General features: G+C 41.7%; 1 protein-coding gene across 1 annotated transcript; it reads right to left on the reverse strand.

The window, feature by feature from the left end:
• Positions 1-693: 693 nt before the first annotated feature.
• Positions 694-9,949, reverse strand: man2b2 (mannosidase, alpha, class 2B, member 2). Its single transcript, XM_012840180.3, has 19 exons — positions 9,721-9,949; positions 9,441-9,587; positions 9,175-9,280; positions 8,716-8,888; positions 8,055-8,170; positions 7,601-7,778; positions 7,277-7,475; positions 6,998-7,188; positions 6,733-6,898; positions 6,439-6,575; positions 5,912-6,183; positions 5,085-5,276; positions 4,557-4,800; positions 4,271-4,381; positions 3,812-4,004; positions 1,896-2,042; positions 1,445-1,554; positions 1,226-1,346; positions 694-1,031 (listed from the first exon to the last, which is right to left on the reverse strand). The coding sequence occupies exons 1-19, from the start codon at positions 9,850-9,852 to the stop codon at positions 940-942; spliced, it is 3,027 nt and encodes a 1,008-aa protein (XP_012695634.2). The 5' UTR covers positions 9,853-9,949; the 3' UTR covers positions 694-939.
• Between the last annotated feature and the right edge of the window lie 10,892 nt (positions 9,950-20,841).

Consider the following 20,841-nt stretch of genomic DNA (forward strand, 5'->3'; position numbering starts at 1 on the left):
ATAGAAGATAATAATCAAAGCCATATGTTGGGGCTTTATGGTGTCAGTACAGTAGTTTAATAGTATAGTATAGTTCTCTCTGGGCTGTTTGTTCCTTTCACATATGGCTCTTTTCAGTAATGCAGTTACTTATCAGTTATTTACCAGCATCGACCAACATGTTTCATTGGTAATGATGATATATGATGGCAGTGTCTGTCACCTCAGAAACTGCCCTTACGTAGATGGAGATAATAAGCAATACAACTACCTTTGATATACCAAACACCCTTAGGTAATCAACAAAATCACTGACACCCATGTGATATCTTTCCATCAACCCGTTTCAAGAGGAATTTATCCAGCAGTTTTTCCCAGTGGCATAACTTTAGAAGTTTTCAGACGACACCACAGAATAAGGGGTGAGCACTTGGCAATTAGCTTTAGCATTTATTGCGTTTACAGAAATGTCACAGATGGACATGCAGGTACACACTCAACATAGACTCACCAAAGTGCACTAAAAGGGGTTATGAATGGTTATGGTATGGATTCATGCAATCTGAGTCACAGATGCACAATGAAATATTTCTCAAAACACTATATACATTTTTTTTTTGTTATAGACTGGGTCGTCAATGCCACAGCAATTTCTGTGTTGATGGTATTACTGAGAGTTTGAGAGGCAAATCAGGACTTTTACTGTTGTGTAACTGTTGTGTCAAACATTTTTTAATTTACTGCAGCACTTATTTACATTTATTGTAAAAACAGATTTCAAAATTGACAGAAAAAGACCGAATACAAAATCGATGAGAGTCTAAATTGACAAGATCTTGACAAGAATTGACAAAAAACTACCTCAAGTGTTAATCAGAAAAGAGTGAATTTTTATATCCACATCTAAAGTGCAATATATCAGCAATCTTCTCAGAAGATGACAAAACAAACATGTGCAGTCTATTTAAAGTGGATAAAGAAGGTTCTGATCTCCTTGGGTGATATGGTTACACTGAAGTCCTTGGTCACACCATCAAAGTTTCTTACTCCATCTGCAAAGCATTAATAAAAGTTATTCATAAAACAATATTCAGAATAGACATGCTGACAGTTCTATCCTTTTCTACAGCAAATAAAGAATACAACATGAACTACTCGGATTCCCTGTCACATGTCCTTTCAAAGATTTCACCGATGTGGGCTAACCTGTTGTGCTGATTTTGTACTTTAGTTGAGAGAATCTTACCATTTTTATCTATTTCTCCAGAAGTCTCCCACTTCCACCTCTGAAGGTCTGAGATATCCCAGGTTCCTGTGAGAGAGCGCTCCCTCACCTCCTTCACCTCACCAATGCCCTGCAAGACCTCCTGTTGGGACACAACATGGATATGAGAGGCATACACCCTTTTTTAAGGTGACTCATTTGATCTCTGATGAAACCACACACACACACACACACACACACCTTTAGGTTTATGGTGGTGGGCTTGGAGAGCTCTGGGTCCTCGCCAGTTTCATAGAGGTGCATGATCCTCAGCAATATCCGGTTGTAATCAGGCACTGGCTGATTTTTACCTGCATACATACAGAGTGTATAGATAATGCATACATCCTTAATGTACAGATGTATACCCTATACATTTTAAAGAACAAATGATATTGAATACCGAACAGTCCCACCAGGACCTTGCAAGGGTTTGTTGTGATTGTTGCAGCGAAAAGTGACTGAATTTGCTGCAGGAATTCTCAAACATTGCAGTTAAGATTGTGGTAATTTCATAATAAAAGCAATACAAGCAGAAATTCCATGACTTTGCATTGTTTTTAGGGAAATATTATATGGAATATTATATGAAAAAAATATATGGTCGGTCTCTGGACAAGGGCATTTGATTGCTTGTAAAACTCACACCTACCTGGCTCCATGTTTTGCTGGTTCTTCGTGTGGTTGGGGCTGTAAGCCCAGCCTGGGACACTGAGGGTCTGCAGGTGAAGGTTACTGGGCAGCACCACAGGCCGAACAGGCGGACTGGTCCATGGCTCCTGTTGCTTCCATGGCTTCTCTGAAAGCAGATGGAAGATGGATGACGCCTATGACAAGCGATGGTCTGGGCCCCAGGGTTTTAAGACGTCTGGATCCATTGTGATTACTAAAGATTTTCTAAATGTGTCACTCTTCTGTGTGCCTTGGGTGATATTTTGGTAACACTTTACTTAAACCCAGTATTAACAAAGCATTATAAATGGATTCATAAAGGATTATAAATATTCATAAAAAGTCTATACAATTATTCATACATAGTCATGCACCTGAATATATAACAGACATGCTCTCAAGGTACACACCCAGTAGATCCCTGAGGTCCTCCGGCACTGAACTTCTAACAGTTCCAAAAGCCAGGACAAAGAGACATGGGGAAGCAGCTTTTAGTTTCTATGCCCCCAACCTTTGGAACACTCTGCCAGAATACCTAAGAATGGCCGAAACGGTTGAAACCTTTAAACATGAACTTAAGACATACCTCTTTGATCTCGCTTATCACTCACTGTAAAATGTATTTAACATTTATGGAACATTTATTTATTTACTTATTTCTGTCTCTTTTCAAGTATTTGTACCCCCCCCCCCCCCAGCAGCTGTCTCTTAGTTTGACGATAACTGTGCTGAGCAGTCCTTTATGGTGCCAGTGCGGTTAGTACGTAATTTCCTGTTCATTTATCTCTGGCAAAATCTGTGTCTTTTTATAAGTGTTTTGTAACTTGTAAAATGTATTTATTTAACATTAATGTAACATTTATTTATTTATTTACTTATCTGTGTCTCTTTACAAGTGTTTGTAACCCCCCCCCCCCCAGCAGCTTAGTTTGACGATGACCGTGCTGAGTAGTCCTTTACGGTGCCAGTGCGGTTAGTACGTTTATTTTATTTTATTCATTTATCTCTTGAAAATCTGTGTGTTTTTTTTTTTTACAAGTGTTTGTAAACCCCCCCCCCCCCCATTTTCTTTCCTACTGTGAGGCGCATTGTGTTACTTCCTTGTATGAAATGCGCCGTACAAATAAAGTTTGATTTGATTTGATTTGATACATAGTAATGACAGCACTCATAAAGCCTTATGATGTTATAGTATAAGCCCTTACAAGTATCAGAATTCATAATAAAGTTTCTTTTTACCTCTTGATAATGGCACTGATGATAACTTCGCCATATGTTAAATACTGTTTATTCACCAAATATTCTTTATAAAGCCTATGTAACTCCTTACAAGGTTTCATGATAATAGCCGTGTAGCGTTTATACAACAGCATCATAAGGCTTTATGAGTGCAGTCACACCTGTCTAGAAATAGTTTTCTATGTTATATTTAGAGGTTTAGAAATATTCTTTTATGTTATATTTAGAGATAGTTTTCTATGTCATATTTAGAGATTTAGAAATAGGTTTATATGTTATATTTAGAGATTTAAAAATAGTTATATGTCGGTTGCTGTGTGTGTTACCAATATTTTTTCCCTTTTCCCATTATTCTTCCCTGTTTATTTGTCTTTGTTTTTATGTAAAGTAACACCTAGACAGCCTTGTGAATTTTTGACTTGTTCTGATTCTCCTGTTATTCTGCATTTAACATATTTTATGCACACACGTACCGTTTGAATCAAGGAATATTACATTTATCTATCCAGGTAGATAGTTACCTATGCCCTAGAACGAGGGAGAAAAGGATATAAAGAGAGAGAGAGAGAGAGAGAGAGAGAGAGAGAGAGAAATCTCACGTGTCGATGAAGAGTATCATATTATGTGTGCGCACGGAGAGAATGAGATAGTGCTTACGTGGTCTACCTATGGCCATAACCACAGGCCTGTGCTGAAGCTCTAGCGCCTCCCGATGGTAGAGTGATGCAGTTGCGGCTGCCGACCCCAGCATTAGCCACAGGACTGGCTGGACCACGGAGGAGTCATTCAGGGTCAGGTTGTACCCGCGATTCCACTCCTGGTTATTCCACAGACGCCTGTGCAGCATCACCTGAAAGGCCGACATATTATATGCATGAGTATGAGAAGAACAAGAGAATAGTGAAGAGAGAGACTTCAGTGGTTGTATTTGGTGGACAAATATAAAGGTCTGTGTGTGTGTGTGTGTTTGTATGTGCATAAGGCAATGAAACTGGCTGTGTTTTTAAGTCTGTGGGAGTGGATGTTAGTATGTAATTGCATGCTTCTGAGCATGTTTGTGTGTTGTGTGTTTGTGAATGTGTGTCAGCTGTGTCTGAGTGTGTATGCGAGTGTGACCTCCAGCTGGCCGTCGCTTTGACTGGACACCCCATGGGCTCGTTCAGTGAGGACAACAAGTCTGCTGGAATCATCCTCAATGTAGGCCGTTCGCACCACTGGATAGTAGTTCTACAAGGACAAAGGAGCACGCAATCCTTACAGACAGATTATTATGCACTGCTCTAAACCATACTCTGGGGACTCACTCTCTCAAGGCACATTTATCTATTTATAATCCATAAAATGACAGGCATTAAAGTCTATCCTGTTTATATGGATAGTATATTTTTCTTGTCTAACTCACCCTGGGGATAGAGTTGTTGGCAAAGGCCTTATATGTCCTCTTCATCATCTGATAGCCATTGTTGTCAGTAAAGATGGTTCTGTTATTTTTCAGACCGGTTCTGGTCATCAGGACAACCTCTCGGTTGACCACTAGGGGGCCCACTGAGTACCTCTGTTCCAGCCTTTGGCAAAGGTGCTTGTCCTTCAGGCCGGTGGGAACTCTGGTGACCACAGAGTAAGCATAGTCTTCGTCCTTCAAATCTCTGGGAAGATAACAGATATATTTGTATAATTTAAAAAGCCTACATTTCCCAGTGGTTAAATGAGTTGCTTCTTCTGGGTTACTAATCCAACATCATGACATTCAACACAAGTTAATACAATATGACTTTCAGCACACAATGAAGTTAATCCAATATGACTTTCAGCAGACACTGAAGATATTGAAGACATTTACATTAACCACCGTAGAGCTTGACCATGCGAAATAGAGATTTCACTTCTTTCACTTAAAGAAGTTAAGATGGGACATATAAGTCTGACCCACCTATAAAAGTACTGTCGGATCTCCGAGATGACCTTGCCAGGAATGATCTCCATGGAGACGGCTTTGTAGGCAGGCACAGCAGAGGTGTTGGTGCTGAAGATGTAATTGTCTGAGATTGGGCCTTTGTGCACGTCTCCATTGGACTCATACTCCCAGAAGTCCTGCGTTATCCTCACTTTTCTTTGCTTGTGCCTAATGGGATTATAAAGCACCACAAAGGCATCTGGTTATCCTGTGTAGTCATTACCAACCACCAGCCATCATTATCCATCATTATCTAAGAGCACAATAGGAGCCCCAGTTCCATGAATAGATTATGCTGAGCCAAATTGATGGTGCTGAACCAAGGGAGTACAAATTAGTTATAGTGTCATTAAAGACTTCTGCTAACTGACTTAAATTTAGAAAGAATATACCTTTTGACAAAACATGAAAGAGCAATCTGTAAAGTTCTGAAAAAGACTTCTTATGTTGTGGATCGAACTAGACTTAGTAGGTTTTGCAGTGACCAGAATGTAATCGTCCTATATCATTCACCCTACATTAAGACACCAAATCTCAAACCCCCGTGCAACACTCCTATCCATTCTTATCCATCAAGCGAAGGGAGAAGAGCAGTCACGCCGCCCGCAGTCACGCCGACCACTGAACCTTGGTCTACAGGGTACCAAACCTGCGCCGTGACCGCAATACCAAAGAGCCAGCCTTGTTGGTATGGCAGTCAGAACCCATATTCAAATGTGATGACGGCACTCCGTCACACTGCCCTCCCCCTTAAGGAGGATGCGCTTCACGCTAGTGACGGCATTCCATCACACCATCCCTACCTGTCCGTGATGCTGTGTAGCAGGTTTGTCTCCTGGTCAAACAACAGTTTATGACAGTCGCTGAAGATGGGCAGGAGTTTCCTGCCCGTCCTTCTCCACTGGTTGATGTTCCGTCTGCCGAATTTCACCAATTTCGCCGTGTAAGTCATGCCACACCTGGTGGAGCCCGGACACGAGGAGAACTTGATGAGATATTTCCGGAACTGGAGCCCTCCCAGCTCAGCCACAATGAAAAGGTCATATTCTGAGGTGGAATTAGCTTTTTCTTGGATCTGAGGATGAATGAATGCATATGCCATGAGGTTTATGATCAAACTCAATAATTTTAACCTCATAAGATTGTTAAATACATATACATAGTTTGATTGGTCCTCTTGTTTTTAACAGGGCAAGTAATCTGTACCTTATTACATTTCAAATGTAACCTTCCCAACCCTGTGTGTGTGTGTGTGTGTGTATGTAAAAGAAACACTTAACTCTTCATTTTTTGGTTGATACTATGCTTTTCTGTCAATACGATTCAGTACCTGTGCCAGAACTGCCTTTCCAGACTCATCGAACACCAGAGCCATTGGGAATGTAACTGTGAGGTTGATGTAAGTGGTGATGTTCCAGGCCAGAGGATTGTAGACAATAATGTGCTGCTCAAGGTCTTTTGAGAGATCTTAAGAAGGGAAACCAAAAAAAGGGTGATCGTAGTGATCAACAGTGATCATAATCATACACACAATAATTAACATTTCTTATCAAACGAAGACAAAATACTGCCATTCATTCACATGGAAAGAGCATTAGGAAAATTGCAGAACTGTGTCTGTTACCTGGCTGGAGTTTATGCATGTTCTGAAAAGTACCAAGGGACTGAGGTAAAAGAAAAATGGCCGCCAGCAGCTCCTCAACTCCCATCATGCCTTGGGTGAGATGCTCCATATACATGTCAGCGACCTTTGGTGATTCTGTCCCAGTGATGCCATCATGGTGCTGAACCTGATAAGGCAAAGCCAAATTCAGCAAGACATCGTTTTTGCATAATAAAAAAAAACATAATATTCAAAAAACCACACACACATTTAAAAAACTCTGTACCTCTGAGACAGCCCATCTTAAGGCCCTCAGCTTTTCTAGGGCCCAATCTGTTGTCACTGGTCCTTCTGGATAAGATATGTGATACCGAACAAAGAGAGTTTCTACAGCGTGAAGCTGGGAGCTGGCTTTCCTTGCCACCCCCTTCAGAATGTTCCTGGAGGCATAGAATCCTGTCCAGGCCTGAAATGGTTCTATAATAGAAAGACACATTCAGCAGTCAAGCAATGAAAGAGCTAATCGGTAAAAGATTCATACGCAGGGATCTCAAAGCCCTCTAACCAGTAGAGTATGGTAGGAAATCCTGATCTCCTCTCACTTCCCAGGTGAGGTTTGACTGGTGGACAGCTTGGAAGTACTCGCTGAGGGTGGCATACTGAACTGTTACTCCGAACTTGTCGCTGTGCTGGTTAATGTAATCCACCAAAACGTCCATGTTGGAGAACTGGACTGACGAATTGTAGAACTGCTTATCACAGCCCTGTGAAATGTAGAATTTAGTTTTAGACTGAAGCCAAATGTTCATTGCATTAAATAAAGAGAAACATCGCATCACACATGTATAGCTGAGTAAGGATCTAATATAGATCATGGAAGTTAACAGACCCAAGGCCAGAGCAAATGGTTGGTCCTGAACCACTGAGCCCTCTGTTTAATGTTGTCCACCATGGTCTGGGCATAAGGTTCCAAAGTGCTATCTAAGACGGGTACGCTCATGTTGGGGTAGACTCCATCTTTAGGGGGATCAGGGAACAACGCCACACCATTCCAGTAGAATCCTGACCTATGAAGACATGTTACGTTACTCAGAATAAAATACCTGAATCCTGACCTATTAAGACATTGCATTACATTACATTACATTACTCTTATCTACACAAACATGCCTTACATTAGCTTAGTTACACATCTGAAAACAATGAAGCTACAACACTCCTCTTCAGCCAGTTTTCCTACATTATTAGGCTAATTGGCTGTTGCATGGCTGTGTTTAATGTGTTTATAATCACTGAAAGTTGACGTAATTGTAAGGCGTTGGTAAGTCAGACACTGTAATTACATGTTGGAGAAGGGTAGGTAGGACGGGGTGCAGTAGCTGAACTGGTCCATGGTGTGGGTGAAGATCTCTTGCTTCTCACCTAAAGAAGGGGAACCTCTCCACACAAACTGCAGCCCCTGGAGAAACACAGTACACAAATGTTGCATTCCACTTAACTCTGTATCCAGCTTCTCTTAACTCGAATTTGAATATTTGAATATACGTGTCATACAGGCATTACAATAGCATTCACTAGCAGTCAGATCCGTGATTCATTGAAGGGAACAATTTCTCTGAAGGTGTCATCCCTTGAAGAAGCAAATTTGACCAATCAGCATGCCTTTAAAGAAGGTAAAGGGATTCTCCAAAGTAACAAGGGGAACATCCGTGAGTGCTTGAGTGGATTGGAATGGACCCGAAACAATATTCAGTCAGTACAACTGGGAAACAACATGGCTGCCAACACACAGGGGACCACACGTGATAACTGTATCAGTGAGATGGCGAGTCATACTTTAGTATTTTTGCATTGGGTCTACAAGAGGTGTTAAGTTTTCTAGAACTCTGTGCTTGACTAAAAATGATCCGTTGGCACCAGTTTTCCATTCATCATCAATCAATGCATAACAATAATAACCTCACAGAGTCTTCGACGTCACAGAAGGCTTCATGATAATGATACCTTGTTTTTCTGCATGTTGCTTTTGAGGTCATAGTCAATGCGTGATATGAGGTGTGCGTGGAATCCTGCTAGGGCGAAAAGGACGGGCGTGGTGGCGGATGCCCCAAATGGGTCGACGTGCCATGAGAAGCGTGGCCGAACTCCAAAGGTCTCATAAAGGAAGCCATGGCCCTCTGAAGGTAAGTAGTAAGTGTGGTTTATAGATACAAAACGAATACAATATTTACATGAACTGTTCTGCAAGTCAAACTGTGGAGCAGTTACTAAAAGTGAATGAATATCAGTATGTGTATGGACACAAATGTTTACTGAATGTACCGTATGTGAAGACCTATATAGTGTGTGCTTTACTTGCATGTTGTAAAATCTGGAATAGATGAAACTAGCTTAACAGAGATAATTGGACCTACCTATGTAGCCCTGCTGATTGATATTTGTTCAGGATCGACCTCACCTTACCTGTCAGTTGAAGGATGGCGTCGTCTAGATCCGTGACAGCCTCATCGTGCATCACCTGGCCTCCAATAATGAACTCCAGACGACCGTCTCGTAAAAGCTGTCTAACCTTAAAAGGATTAGCATAGATGTTGTTAGTAGAGGTCTGATTAGGCAGCCACTACGGCAGTCTGAGAAGAGGCCACATGGACTATTTCAACGGCCAGCAAGTCAAAACAGGACCATGGGGGTCACATGTTTCATTAGAGACTCAACAGATTGACTTATACTTGTTTCTTATGTTGTCCGCTGGCCACTGTGTCCCACCAAATGCGGAAGAACTCTTGCTCTACAGCGATGAACTTCCGATGCTTCACTCGCGACAGTTCCTCTACCACGGTGGTATAGACATTTGCAGCGTAGGCATGCATACTCTCCTAAATACAAAAAGAGTTTGTTAACTGAAAAAGGCATTTAGTGTTGTTATAAAGCATGCTAACCAGCTAGAACACTGGACAGACGATGATGCCGTTGATGGGTCTAAATTGCACTAGCAAAGACTTTTGTTACCTGAACAGTGTACACCCAGCCAACATCCATATGACTGTGGGGAATGACAAAGGCCTGAATTGGACTTGCCACATTTTCGGATAGGCATACTGTGAAGTACAGTAGAACAAAACTAAAAGTAAGCCGCCGCATTTTTCCTGCAAGAAGAGAAACTTTGTTTACAGCGGGTGTGACAGTCACGCTGTGTTATCACACTCTTCAACTACAGAGTCAGAGAGAGTCCAAACTTCTGCAAATTGAGTGTTCGCGTTTCAGTAGTTCTTCAAAGCACACGGTAACCTCACGTTATTACTGTCAGCTCCCGTAACAGATCTGAAATTGGTCTGAGTTTGATTAGACAGAACGTTAATTATGTAGTTATGTGTGTGTGTGTTTTTTTAGAGAAGTCGCGTATAGAAGATCATATAGGCTACTGAGCGTCACCTGACATGTTCATGGGGGCAACAATTCAGTTAGTTTGCAAATCTGAAAATCTGGTCACTAAGTAAATAGTCTCTTTCACAAATGAAATCCGTAACAATTTCAGATTAAAACGTAATCGATAAAGAAATGGCATTCACATTTAACAAAGTCACTGCAAAGTTCCGCGAACCTCTGCAAGAGGAGAGACAGGCAACACATGCCAGCAAAGATTTTTAGTATAGTGACTAAAATAGACCAATAATTCATGGCATAGTCATAGTCAGAGTATGCTTAGTGAATGCTTTTAGCATTAAAGTTCAAATCAGAGTGTCGTCGTTTCGGATAACCTACAATAAATAATGACTTATCCAATACACATTTCAGGCAACACCGACGATAAGAAACCTCTTAAGCGGTCATTGCCGACAGATGCCAAACAGTCTTTGACTGAAAATGAAGCCGAATTGATGGTGATACACAGCTGCTTTGAAAGATAATACGCGAAACCATGCCCAAATGAGCTATGCTTCCCTGTTGTGCAGAGACAACGGGCTGCCTCGCTAAACGATGCACACCTGTAACTCACGTGACCCTGGTTATTATTGAACGAGGGCGTCGTGCCTTTATAAGACTGCGTTAATGTTTCCGTGGAGTTATCCTTTCCGTTGTTGTTTATTGCTTGTTAAACATGGCTTCATTTGCAAAGGTGGTTGTGTGTGTCCTCATTGCTTGTGTCTGTAATGGTAAGTTTTCCCCTTGTTTCTGTTAGTTGTGTTTTATCTTGAAATTCTGTCTGAAATAGTCACTCGTCGTTTTGTCTTCCTTTGAACAGCATTCGGTTTTCCGAAGAGAGATGTGAACTTTAAGGCCTCTGCAGTTGACCGCCAAAGTGATGATGTGGTTGTCACCACAACACCCGTTCCCCACAACCAGACCACCTCTGCCCATACTGAAGCTGGTGGTGAGGTTTTCTTTTGTGAAATGTATGGGTTCTGTCGAGTCTTGATTGTGTTGGTTAAATGTTGACTCTTGTATGTTTATCCTAAGGTGGTGCAAGTGAAGATGCTCTGGCTACTACCCCAGCACCTAATCCACACAACCAGACAACTTCTGCACAAACTGAAGTTACTGGTAGGGTGTTTCTTTTTAGTTTTTGTGTGGTTTTCTGCAAGTTTGGTTTTTGTATAAAATGTGTAAGTGTGTCCCTTGGCTTCTCTCTGGCCCCCTCACTCATGTGGAATCCCAAGATGGAGCCAGTGAAGATGCTGTGGACCGCCAAAGTGATGATGTGGTTGTCGCCACAACACCCAATCCCCACAACCAGACCACATTTGCCCCTACTGAAGCTGGTGGTGAGGTTTCCTTTTAACGATATTTATGGGTTCTGTTGAGTCTTGATTGTGTTGGTTAAATGTTCACTTTTGTATGGTTATCCTAAGTTGGAGCAAGTGAAGATGCTGTGGCTACCACCCCAACACCAAATCCCCCAACTACATCTGACCACACTGCAGCTACCGGTCTGCATCAGTGCATGTCTGTTTTGATGGAACACTTTGAATGTTTGCGCCCCCCTTTTGACAGTGTCGCTTTCTATTTGGGTGTAATTGCAAGATGATGCAAGTGAGGGTGCTGTGGCTGCCCAAACTGGAACTACTGGTAAGGGAGTTATGATTATACAAGGAACCACTTGGATGGTTCAAACTGTTTGCTCTTAAAAATGTATTAACAAGGAATCTGATGCAGTGCAAGGGTCTAGGAACTTTGAGTGTTGTGGTTTGGCATGGTCACTCGTTAATGTTTAAAATGCAGCCTGGCAGGTCTCTAACAAATCTATCTATACCTGTAGTCACAAATGTTTGTTTGGTTGAAGTTGAACAGCTCTGCCTGGAGCAGTGGCATACCGTAGGATTTCAAACAATAAATGTGCAATTAAAAAGGTTTTTGTTTCTTCTCCCTGTAGTATCCCCTACGACTGAAGTCTGATTCGACTGCTCCTCTGGTCACAATGACCTGAGTCACTGTCTGGACTTTTTGCCTCTACATGTTGACTGCAATAAAGGACGGATTTGTTTTTTTTTTAATCAAATGTTGTCTTGCCTTTTTCAAATTGAGGCCTTGTCCTGTTTTGGTGGTGGAGATGACTATGAAGCCTCTTTCCTAACGTATTTCCTGTAGTGGTTTTACTATATGCTTCATGCAACAAGGCCTTCAACGACTCTACAATTTAAAAGCATCTAGTTGTGTCTGAATTTGTATAATGGTGAACTGCTTGTGGCATTTCAATAATCTCTACTGTACTGTTTGACATGTACATCTCAAGTGAATTTGCGTGGTAATTGGTAAACCGATGTCCGTCCCTCCTAAGGGAGTACTGGCCTTAGTAGGCTAACCCCCTGAAAGGCATTCAAACAATAACAGCCTAGTTGCGGCTGAGGGAACCATGCCATTGTGGTGTCTCTTGGCAATACAGTTTACAATGTTATGCTGTGAAAGCTTTTCATGGGGTCTTTAGTCCCAGAGCAGCAGGGACCAACTGCATATCCAGGATGGGTAGTGGGACTCTCTCTTTCACAGGACCATATACAATCAAAATAGAAATATCAAAACTTGAAGTCTTGTGTTAATGTTTGATACAAACCTATCCAAGTATATAACACAATGGTCGGCCTTTTATTTGTTTTGGAGCAATTCTGATTGGTGTTTTACTTCGCATCAATGTAACGGCTATATAAATGACACAGTGTATGTACTTAACTTTTTAACACAGAGCTGAATATACCATTACAGACTTGTGGTATCCTTTTTTGGAAGCCAACCTTTACTACATCACATAACTAGTTTGCTTTGCATTATATATTAGCAAATCTGCTGTAAGTAAGGAAAAATGAAAGCCATGAAGTGTAACATATTTAACAAAAAACACCTGCTTTCTTCTCACGTAAGAACAGATCTGGCCCTGATCTAGCATGAAGACGTCCCAGATATTGTTCCGGTATGGGGCTGCCGCATCAGCACACAGCCATTTAGTGATCTTGTTAGCAATAGATGCTCACATGTGGCGTACCAAACACACAGTACTTCTCTTCATGAACAGTCAAGCTGGCCAAGCCATGTTTGATAGTCATGGCTCATGAATGGATGGAGGAATAAGTGAATAAATGAATGTACTTATATGAACACACCGTTACACCTAACTATGTACCTGTTTATATTACCCAAAAGGGCTTCACATGTGGTAGGGGGACTCATAATGGCGAGGGCTGCCACCACAGACTCACGACACATTGGCAGTGTGGTGGAGGGATGCCCACAGTGTTAGTGATGATAGGTTCGGAGGCTCACACTGCAACCCGCGTCTTCGGGAATTGACCACATGCAAAGAGAAGATGTGATTGAACTTCATTGCAGCACTTAGGCTTCTACCTACCTGGAGTTTAAGTGGCAAGGCCCTCGTAGGATGTACCTTTGAGGAATGGACCTGAGTTAGCCTCGAGTGACAGTGCTGAAAAACATCACATGAAAGGGCTTTGTCTTCCTTGATCTTTGCCTGTGAAGAAACAGTGGGATGGAGGAGGAACAGTGTGATGGAGGAGGAACAGTGTGATGGAGAAGGAACAGTGGGATGGAGGAGGAACAGGAAGATTTGGCTCGTTTGGTCTATATGATACACTCATACACACACACACACACACACACACACACACACAAAGTGGCACAGTCAGTCCTCGCAGGCAGGCACAAGGAGCAGCATCCATCTGGTCACTCAGCGAGACATTGAAAACGTACAGCTCACTGGAGCAAGTGACCTGCTGTCCGATTAAGTATCTCTGTCTTTTCCTCTGTGTATGTATGTTTTGGCGAGTTTTTGTTTGGGCTGTTTCTCTGGTTTCGTTGTGTGTGAATGTTTTTTTGTACCTATATGTTTACATTTTTTTTTCTATTACATGCTGATAGATTTGTGTAAATGACTCTAATGCATCATATGATCAATGTTCCACTAAAGACAATATTCCAGTCCTTCTCGTGCTCATCCACCATGTCTTCTCTCCAAGTTGCCATTTTTCACACACTCATGTTCTCTTTCTAGTCTCTTTTCACACCTTCCCTTGGTCATCCTCTAATCTTTCACCATTTATCAAAGCGTGTGTGTGCGTGTCTGTGAAAGACAGTGAGAGAGTAAGAGAGAGATCGTGTCTGCTTTTTCCAGCCTTGTAGGGATCTGTTGCTCCCTCACCACGCTGTGTCTTATGGTATAAGTTACATGCACTTAAAAAATATTTTGTTGAATTTGCTTTGTTGTAATGTGGACATCGTTGCACATTAATGTGTGAATCAACACAGATTTCTCTTGTAAGCCTTTTAGACACAACTTCAACTAATTTCAATGGAATTGTTCACAGTTAGATGAAAGGTGCCAAATGTCTTTATTTCATCTATAATACTAGCGTTATGTTATGCAGGATTGATATGCAGGTATATATCCACCATAATCTTACTCAGTAATGTATTGTTAATATTGCTATCACAGAAATGACATCAAAATCTCACAATGTCATTGCTTTTAGACATTGCGCTTCCTCACTAACTCGGGCAGCTATAGGACTGAGCGTCACCTGACATGTTCATGGGGCAACAATTCAGTTAGTTTGCAAATCTGAAAATCTGGTCACTGAGTAAATTGTCTCTTTCACAAATGAAATCCGTAACAATGTCAGATTAAAAAGGTATTTGATAAAGAAATGGCATTCACATTTAGCAAAGTCACTGCAAAGTTCCGCGTGTCTTCATTCCTACATGAAAAAGCATTTTACGAAATAGTAAAAGCGAACCTCTGCGAGATGACAGACAGGCAACACATGCCAGCAAAGATTTTTAGTATAGTGACTAAAATAGACCAATAATTCATGGCATAGTCATAGTCAGAGTAGGCTTAATGAATGCTTTTAGCATTAAAGTTCAAATCAGAGTCTCGTCGTTTCGGATAACCTACAATAAATAATGACTTATCCAATACACATTTCAGGCAACAACGACGATAAGAAACCTCTTAAGCGGTCATTGCCGACAGATGCCAAACAGTCTTTGACTGAAAATGAAGCCGAATTGATGGTGATACACAGCTGCTTTGAAAGATAATACGCGAAACCATGCCCAAATTAGCTATGCTTCGCTGTTGTGCAGAGACAAGGGGCTGCCTCGCTAAACGACGCACACCTGTAACTCACGTGACCCTGATTATTATTGAAACGAGAACGAGGGCGTCGTGCCTTTATAAGACTGCGTTAATGTTTCCGTGGAGTTATCACTTCCGTTGTTGTTTATTGCTTGTTAAACATGGCTTCATTTACAAAGTGTGTGTTGTCCTCATTGCTTGTGTCTGTAATGGTAAGTTTTCCCCTTGTTTCTGTTAGTTGTTTTATCTTGAAATTCTGTCTGAAATAGTCACTCGTGTTGTCTTCCTTTGAACAGCATTCTGTTTTCCGAAGAGAGATGTGAACTTTAAGGCCTCTGCAGTTGACCGCCAAAGTGATGATGTGGTTGTCACCACAACACCCGTTCCCCACAACCAGACCACCTCTGCCCATACTGAAGCTGGTGGTGAGGTTTTCTTTTGCGAAATGTATGGGTTCTGTTGAGTCTTGATTGTGTTGGTTAAATGTTGACTCTTGTATGTTTATCCTAAGGTGGTGCAAGTGAAGATGCTGTGGCTACTACCCAGCACCTAATCCACACAACCAGACAACTTCTGCACAAACTGAAGTTACTGGTAGGGTGTCTTTTTAGTTTTTGTGTGGTTTTCTGCAAGTTTGGTTTTTGTATAAAATGTGTAAGTGTGTCCCTTGGCTTCTCTCTGGCCCCCTCACTCATGTGGAATCCCAAGATGGAGCCAGTGAAGATGCTGTGGACCGCCAAAGTGATGTGGTTGTCGCCACAACACCCAATCCCCACAACCAGACCACATCTGCCCCTACTGAAGCTGGTGGTGAGGTTTCCTTTTAACGATATTTATGGGTTCTGTTGAGTCTTGGTTGTGTTGGTTAAATGTTCACTTTTGTATGGTTATCCTAAGATGGAGCAAGTGAAGATGCTGTGGCTACCACCCCAACACCAAATCCCCCAACTACATCTGACCACACTGCAGCTACGGTAAGGACATCAGTGCATGTCTGTTTTGATGGAACACTTTGAATGTTTGCGCCCCCCTTTTGACAGTGTCGCTTTCTATTTGTGTGTAATCGCAAGATGATGCAAGTGAGGGTGCTGTGGCTGCCCAAACTGGAACTACTGGTAAGGGAGTTATGATTATACAAGGAACCACTTGGATGGTTCAAACTGTTTGCTCTTAAAAATGTATTAACAAGGAATCTGATGCAGTGCAAGGGTCTAGGAACTTTGAGTGTTGTGGTTTGGCATGGTCACTCGTTAATGTTTAAAAATGCAGCCTGGCAGGTCTCTAACAAATCTATACCTGTAGTCACAAATGTTTGTTTGGTTGAAGTTGAACAGCTCTGCCTGGAGCAGTGGCATACCGTAGGATTTCACCCAATAAATGTGCAATTAAAAAGGTTTTTGTTTCTTCTCCCTGTAGTATCCCATACGACTGAAGTCTGATTCGACTGCTCCTCTGGACACAATGACCTGAGCACTGTCTGGACTTTTTGCCTCTACATGTTGACTGCAATAAAGGACAGATTTGTTTTTTAATCAAATGTTGTCTTGCCTTTTTCAAATTGAGGCCTTGTCCTGTTTTGGTAGTGGAGATATATGAAGCCTCTTTCCTAACGTATTTCCTCTAGTGGTTTTACTATATTTTTCATGCAACAAGGCCTTCAACGACTCTACAATTTAAAAGCATCTAGTTGTGTCTGAATTTGTAAAATAGAATAGACTTTATTTGTCATTGTGCATTAGATACACAACCAAATTTGTTTGTGCAACCACTAAAAAAAGTGCAGTTGTGCTGGGTGGAGGGTATGAGGGTTGTGTGATTGTTTAGTTCTGTGATGGCCCTGGGGATGAAACTGTTCTGCAGTCTGGAGGTGCGGGCTGTATTGGCCCGGTAGCGCCTGCCAGAGGGTAGCAGGGTGAAGAGATGGTTTGCGGGGTGAGTCTCATCCTTCAAAATGCCACATGCTCGGCGGAGGCAGCGTGTCCTAAAGATGTCGTCCAGGGGAGGCAGTGGAAGTCCAATTATTCTCTCCGCAGACCTTATGACCTGACTGAGGGATTTCCTGTCCTTGTCTGTGCAGTTGACATACCATGCAGTGATACAGTATGTGAGGACACTTTCAATGCAACAGTGGTAAAAAGACTTAAGCAGCTCGGGAGACAGGTTGTTGAACTGGTAGTGATTCACTATAATGGTGAACTGCTTGTGGCATTTCAATAATCTCTACTGTACTGTTTTGACATGTACATCTCAAGTGAATTTGCGTGGTAATTGGTAAACCGATGTCCGTCCCTAACTAAGGGAGTACTGCCTTAGTAAGGGCTAACCCCCTGAAAGGCATTCAAACAATAACAGCCTAGTTGCGCCTGAGGGAACACTTGCCATTGTGTTAACTGGATGTCTCTTGGCATATACAGTTTACAATGTTGAGCTGTGAAAGCTTTCATGGGGGTCTTTAGTCCCAGACAGCAAGCAGGGACCAAGTGCCGTATCCGGGATGGGTAGTGGGACTCTCGTTCACAGGGACCATATACAATCAATAGAAATATCAAAACTTGAAGTCTTGTGTTAATGTTTGATACAAACCTATCCAAGTATATAACACAATGGTCGGCCTTTTATTTGTTTTGGAGCAATGAAAATGACAGTGTATGTACTAAACACAGAGCTGAATATACCATTACAGACTTGTGGTATCCTTTTGTCGAAGCCTACCTTTACTATATCACATAACTAGTTTGCTCTGCATTATATATTAGCAAATCTGCTGTAAGTAAGGAAAAATGAAAGCCATGAAGTGTAACATATTTAACAAAAAACACCTGCTTTCTTCTCACGTAAGAACAGATCTGGCCCTGATCTAGCATGAAGACGTCCCAGATATTGTTCCGGTATGGGGCTGCCGCATCAGCACACAGCCATTTAGTGATCTTGTTAGCAATAGATGCTCACATGTGGCGTACCAAACACACAGTACTTATCTTCATGAACAGTCAAGCTGGCCAAGCCATGTTTGATAGTCATGGCTCATGAATGGATGGAGGAATAAGTGAATAAATGAATGTACTTATATGAACACACCTTTACACCTTATTGACCACATGCAGAGAGAAGATGTGATTGAATTTCATTGCAGCACTCAGGCTTCTACCTACCTGGAGTTTAAGTGGCAAGGCCCTCGTAGGATGTACCTTTGAGGAATGACCGTGAGTTAGCCTCGAGTGAGAGTGCTGAAAAACATCACATGAAAGGGCTTTGTCTTTCTTGATCTTTGCCTGTGAAGAAACAGTGGGATGTAGGAGGAACAGTGGGATGGGGGAAGAACAGTGGGATGGAGGAGGAACAGTGGGATGGAGGAGGAACAGTGTGATGGAGGAAGAACAGTGTGATGGAGGAGGAACAGTGTGATGGAGGAAGAACAGTGTGATGGAGGGGGAACAGTGTGATGGAGGGGGACCAGGAAGATTTGGCTCGTTTGGTCTATATCATACACACACACACACACACACACACTCTCACACACACTCACAAAGTGGCACAGTCAGTCCTCACAGGCAGGCACAAGGATCAGCATCCATCTGGTCACTCAGCGAGACATTGAAAACTGGAGCAAGTGACCTGCTGTCCGATTAAGTATCTCTGTCTTTTCCTCTGTGTATATGTGTTTTGGCGAGTTTTTGTTTGGTCTGTTTCTGCGGTTTCGTGGTGTGTGAATGTTTTTTGTACCTATATGTTTACATTTTTTTTCTATTACATGCTGATAGATTTGTGTAAATGACTCTAATGCATCATATGATCAATGTTCCACTAAAGACAATATTCCAGTCCTTCTCGTGCTCATCCACCATGTCTTCTCTCCAAGTTGCCATCTTTACACACTCATGTTCTCTTTCTATACTCTTTTCACACCTTCCCTGGGTCATCCTCTAATCTTTCACCATTTATCAAAGCGTGTGTGTGCGTGAAGGACAGTGAGAGAGAGAGAGATCGTGTCTGCTTTTTCCAGCCTTGTAGGGATCTGTTGCTCCATCACCACGCTGTGTCTATGGTATAAGTTACATGCACTTAAAACATATTTTGTTGGATTTGCTTTGTTGTAATGTGGACATCGTTGCACATTAATGTTTGAATCAACACAGATTTCTCTTGTAAGCCTTTTAGACACAACTTCAAGGTAATTTACAGATGTTCAGAACAAAATGAAATTAAAATTAAGACCAAATTGACTGCAATTCTCTTCACAGATCCTACTACATAAGGCCTACTACATAACATCCCACTTGTCGATGCTACAGGGGAATATACATTTCTGCTCCCTTCTGGCTGTACCACCAAGTTTTTGTGGTGTGGTTAGTTTCTTATGCGCATCTTCTCTAGGGATGACTCCTTCATCACTTTCTATGAAAGTGAAGATGGGCTTTCCATCCACAGACCTCTTAATACTTCGCTTTAGAAACATTGCACTGATGTCGGCACCATCAACCTTCTCAACCAATCCAACGTAGTTGTAGGATTTGGCTTTGCCTGCAAAGTTCACAATGACAAAGTCCCCAGCAGACAGATCCTTGTCACCACCATCATCATTCTGGACACTGGCACAATTTAACCCTGGCCCTTTGGTACAAATCACCCCAATCCCACCTTTTGGAAAAAATGCATCATCCAGCAGTTTTGAGCTAAAATCATGCTAGCTATACAGACTCATAGAAATGTTTTCAAACTTGTCTATAACTGTTCAGACACAACAATCAACAAACTTTGATCATATAAATGTTACGTTGGAAGGCAAAAAACAGTTTTTTTTTTTTACTTAAATGTGCTTATCTCTCAAGCAATGAGGCTTGCTTCTTTGCAGGATGAGTAAAATGGCTGACTCTTCAAAAATATGTGGTCACATGACCAATTTCTTCTATGGTTCCCTAGAAACAGGGGGTGGCACAACTTCCCCGCTGGCACAAATCACCCCACTCTTCCCTACAGATATGTAGATCCATATGGTTCCGAATTAGGAAAAACACACATCACATTGTAACTGGTTGCCATAGACATATGATTGACAAACACCATGCAGAAATGTGCACCTACTGGTTTGTTTTGTCTGTAAAAAGTCAAGGTGACAATTTCCTTATTGTTGAGACATGCAGACATTGTGGTTCCTTGTGAAAAGGGTTTACACACTAAACTCCTGAAGATCTTTAAGAATATTTCTTTCAAGTAGATCAAACCGAACTGGTTTGTTTGTGTTCTATAAATACCACGTAGGCCACGTAAAATATGCTTCAGTTTGTTTTTTGTTGATGTTGTTTGTTTATGTTTTTTTTTTTAAAGATCTGAACGAATTTTGTTACATTGTTGAAAAAGCTTGTTTTAACTTCCTCCCATTTTTATGTCTTCTCTTAGATGGGTCTGCAGGTATGTTCCTACCCATTCTGCTCTGTGGTGAGTTCTGTGTCACATTTGCCCCAGTATTGGTGGTTTAGGAATGGATATTACATGTATCTGTTTTCATCCTTTATGATAATATACTGTAAATGAACCCCTTATGGTTT

This window comes from Clupea harengus, chromosome 18, assembly GCF_900700415.2.
Source record: "Clupea harengus chromosome 18, Ch_v2.0.2, whole genome shotgun sequence".
Taxonomy (NCBI): Eukaryota; Metazoa; Chordata; class Actinopteri; order Clupeiformes; family Clupeidae; genus Clupea; species Clupea harengus.

Bases quoted from the DNA above. Each gene is read 5' to 3' on its own strand.
- man2b2 (XM_012840180.3), bottom strand. From the start codon at position 9,852: ATGCGGCGGCTTACTTTTAGTTTTGTTCTACTGTACTTCACAGTATGC. The intron at 6,184-6,438 runs GTACTGAATCGT...ATTCATCCTCAG, and splicing joins GAAAGGCAGTTCTGGCACAG to ATCCAAGAAAAAGCTAATTC. The intron at 2,043-3,811 runs GTAAGCACTATC...ATCTGCTTTCAG, and splicing joins TATGGCCATAGGTAGACCAC to AGAAGCCATGGAAGCAACAG.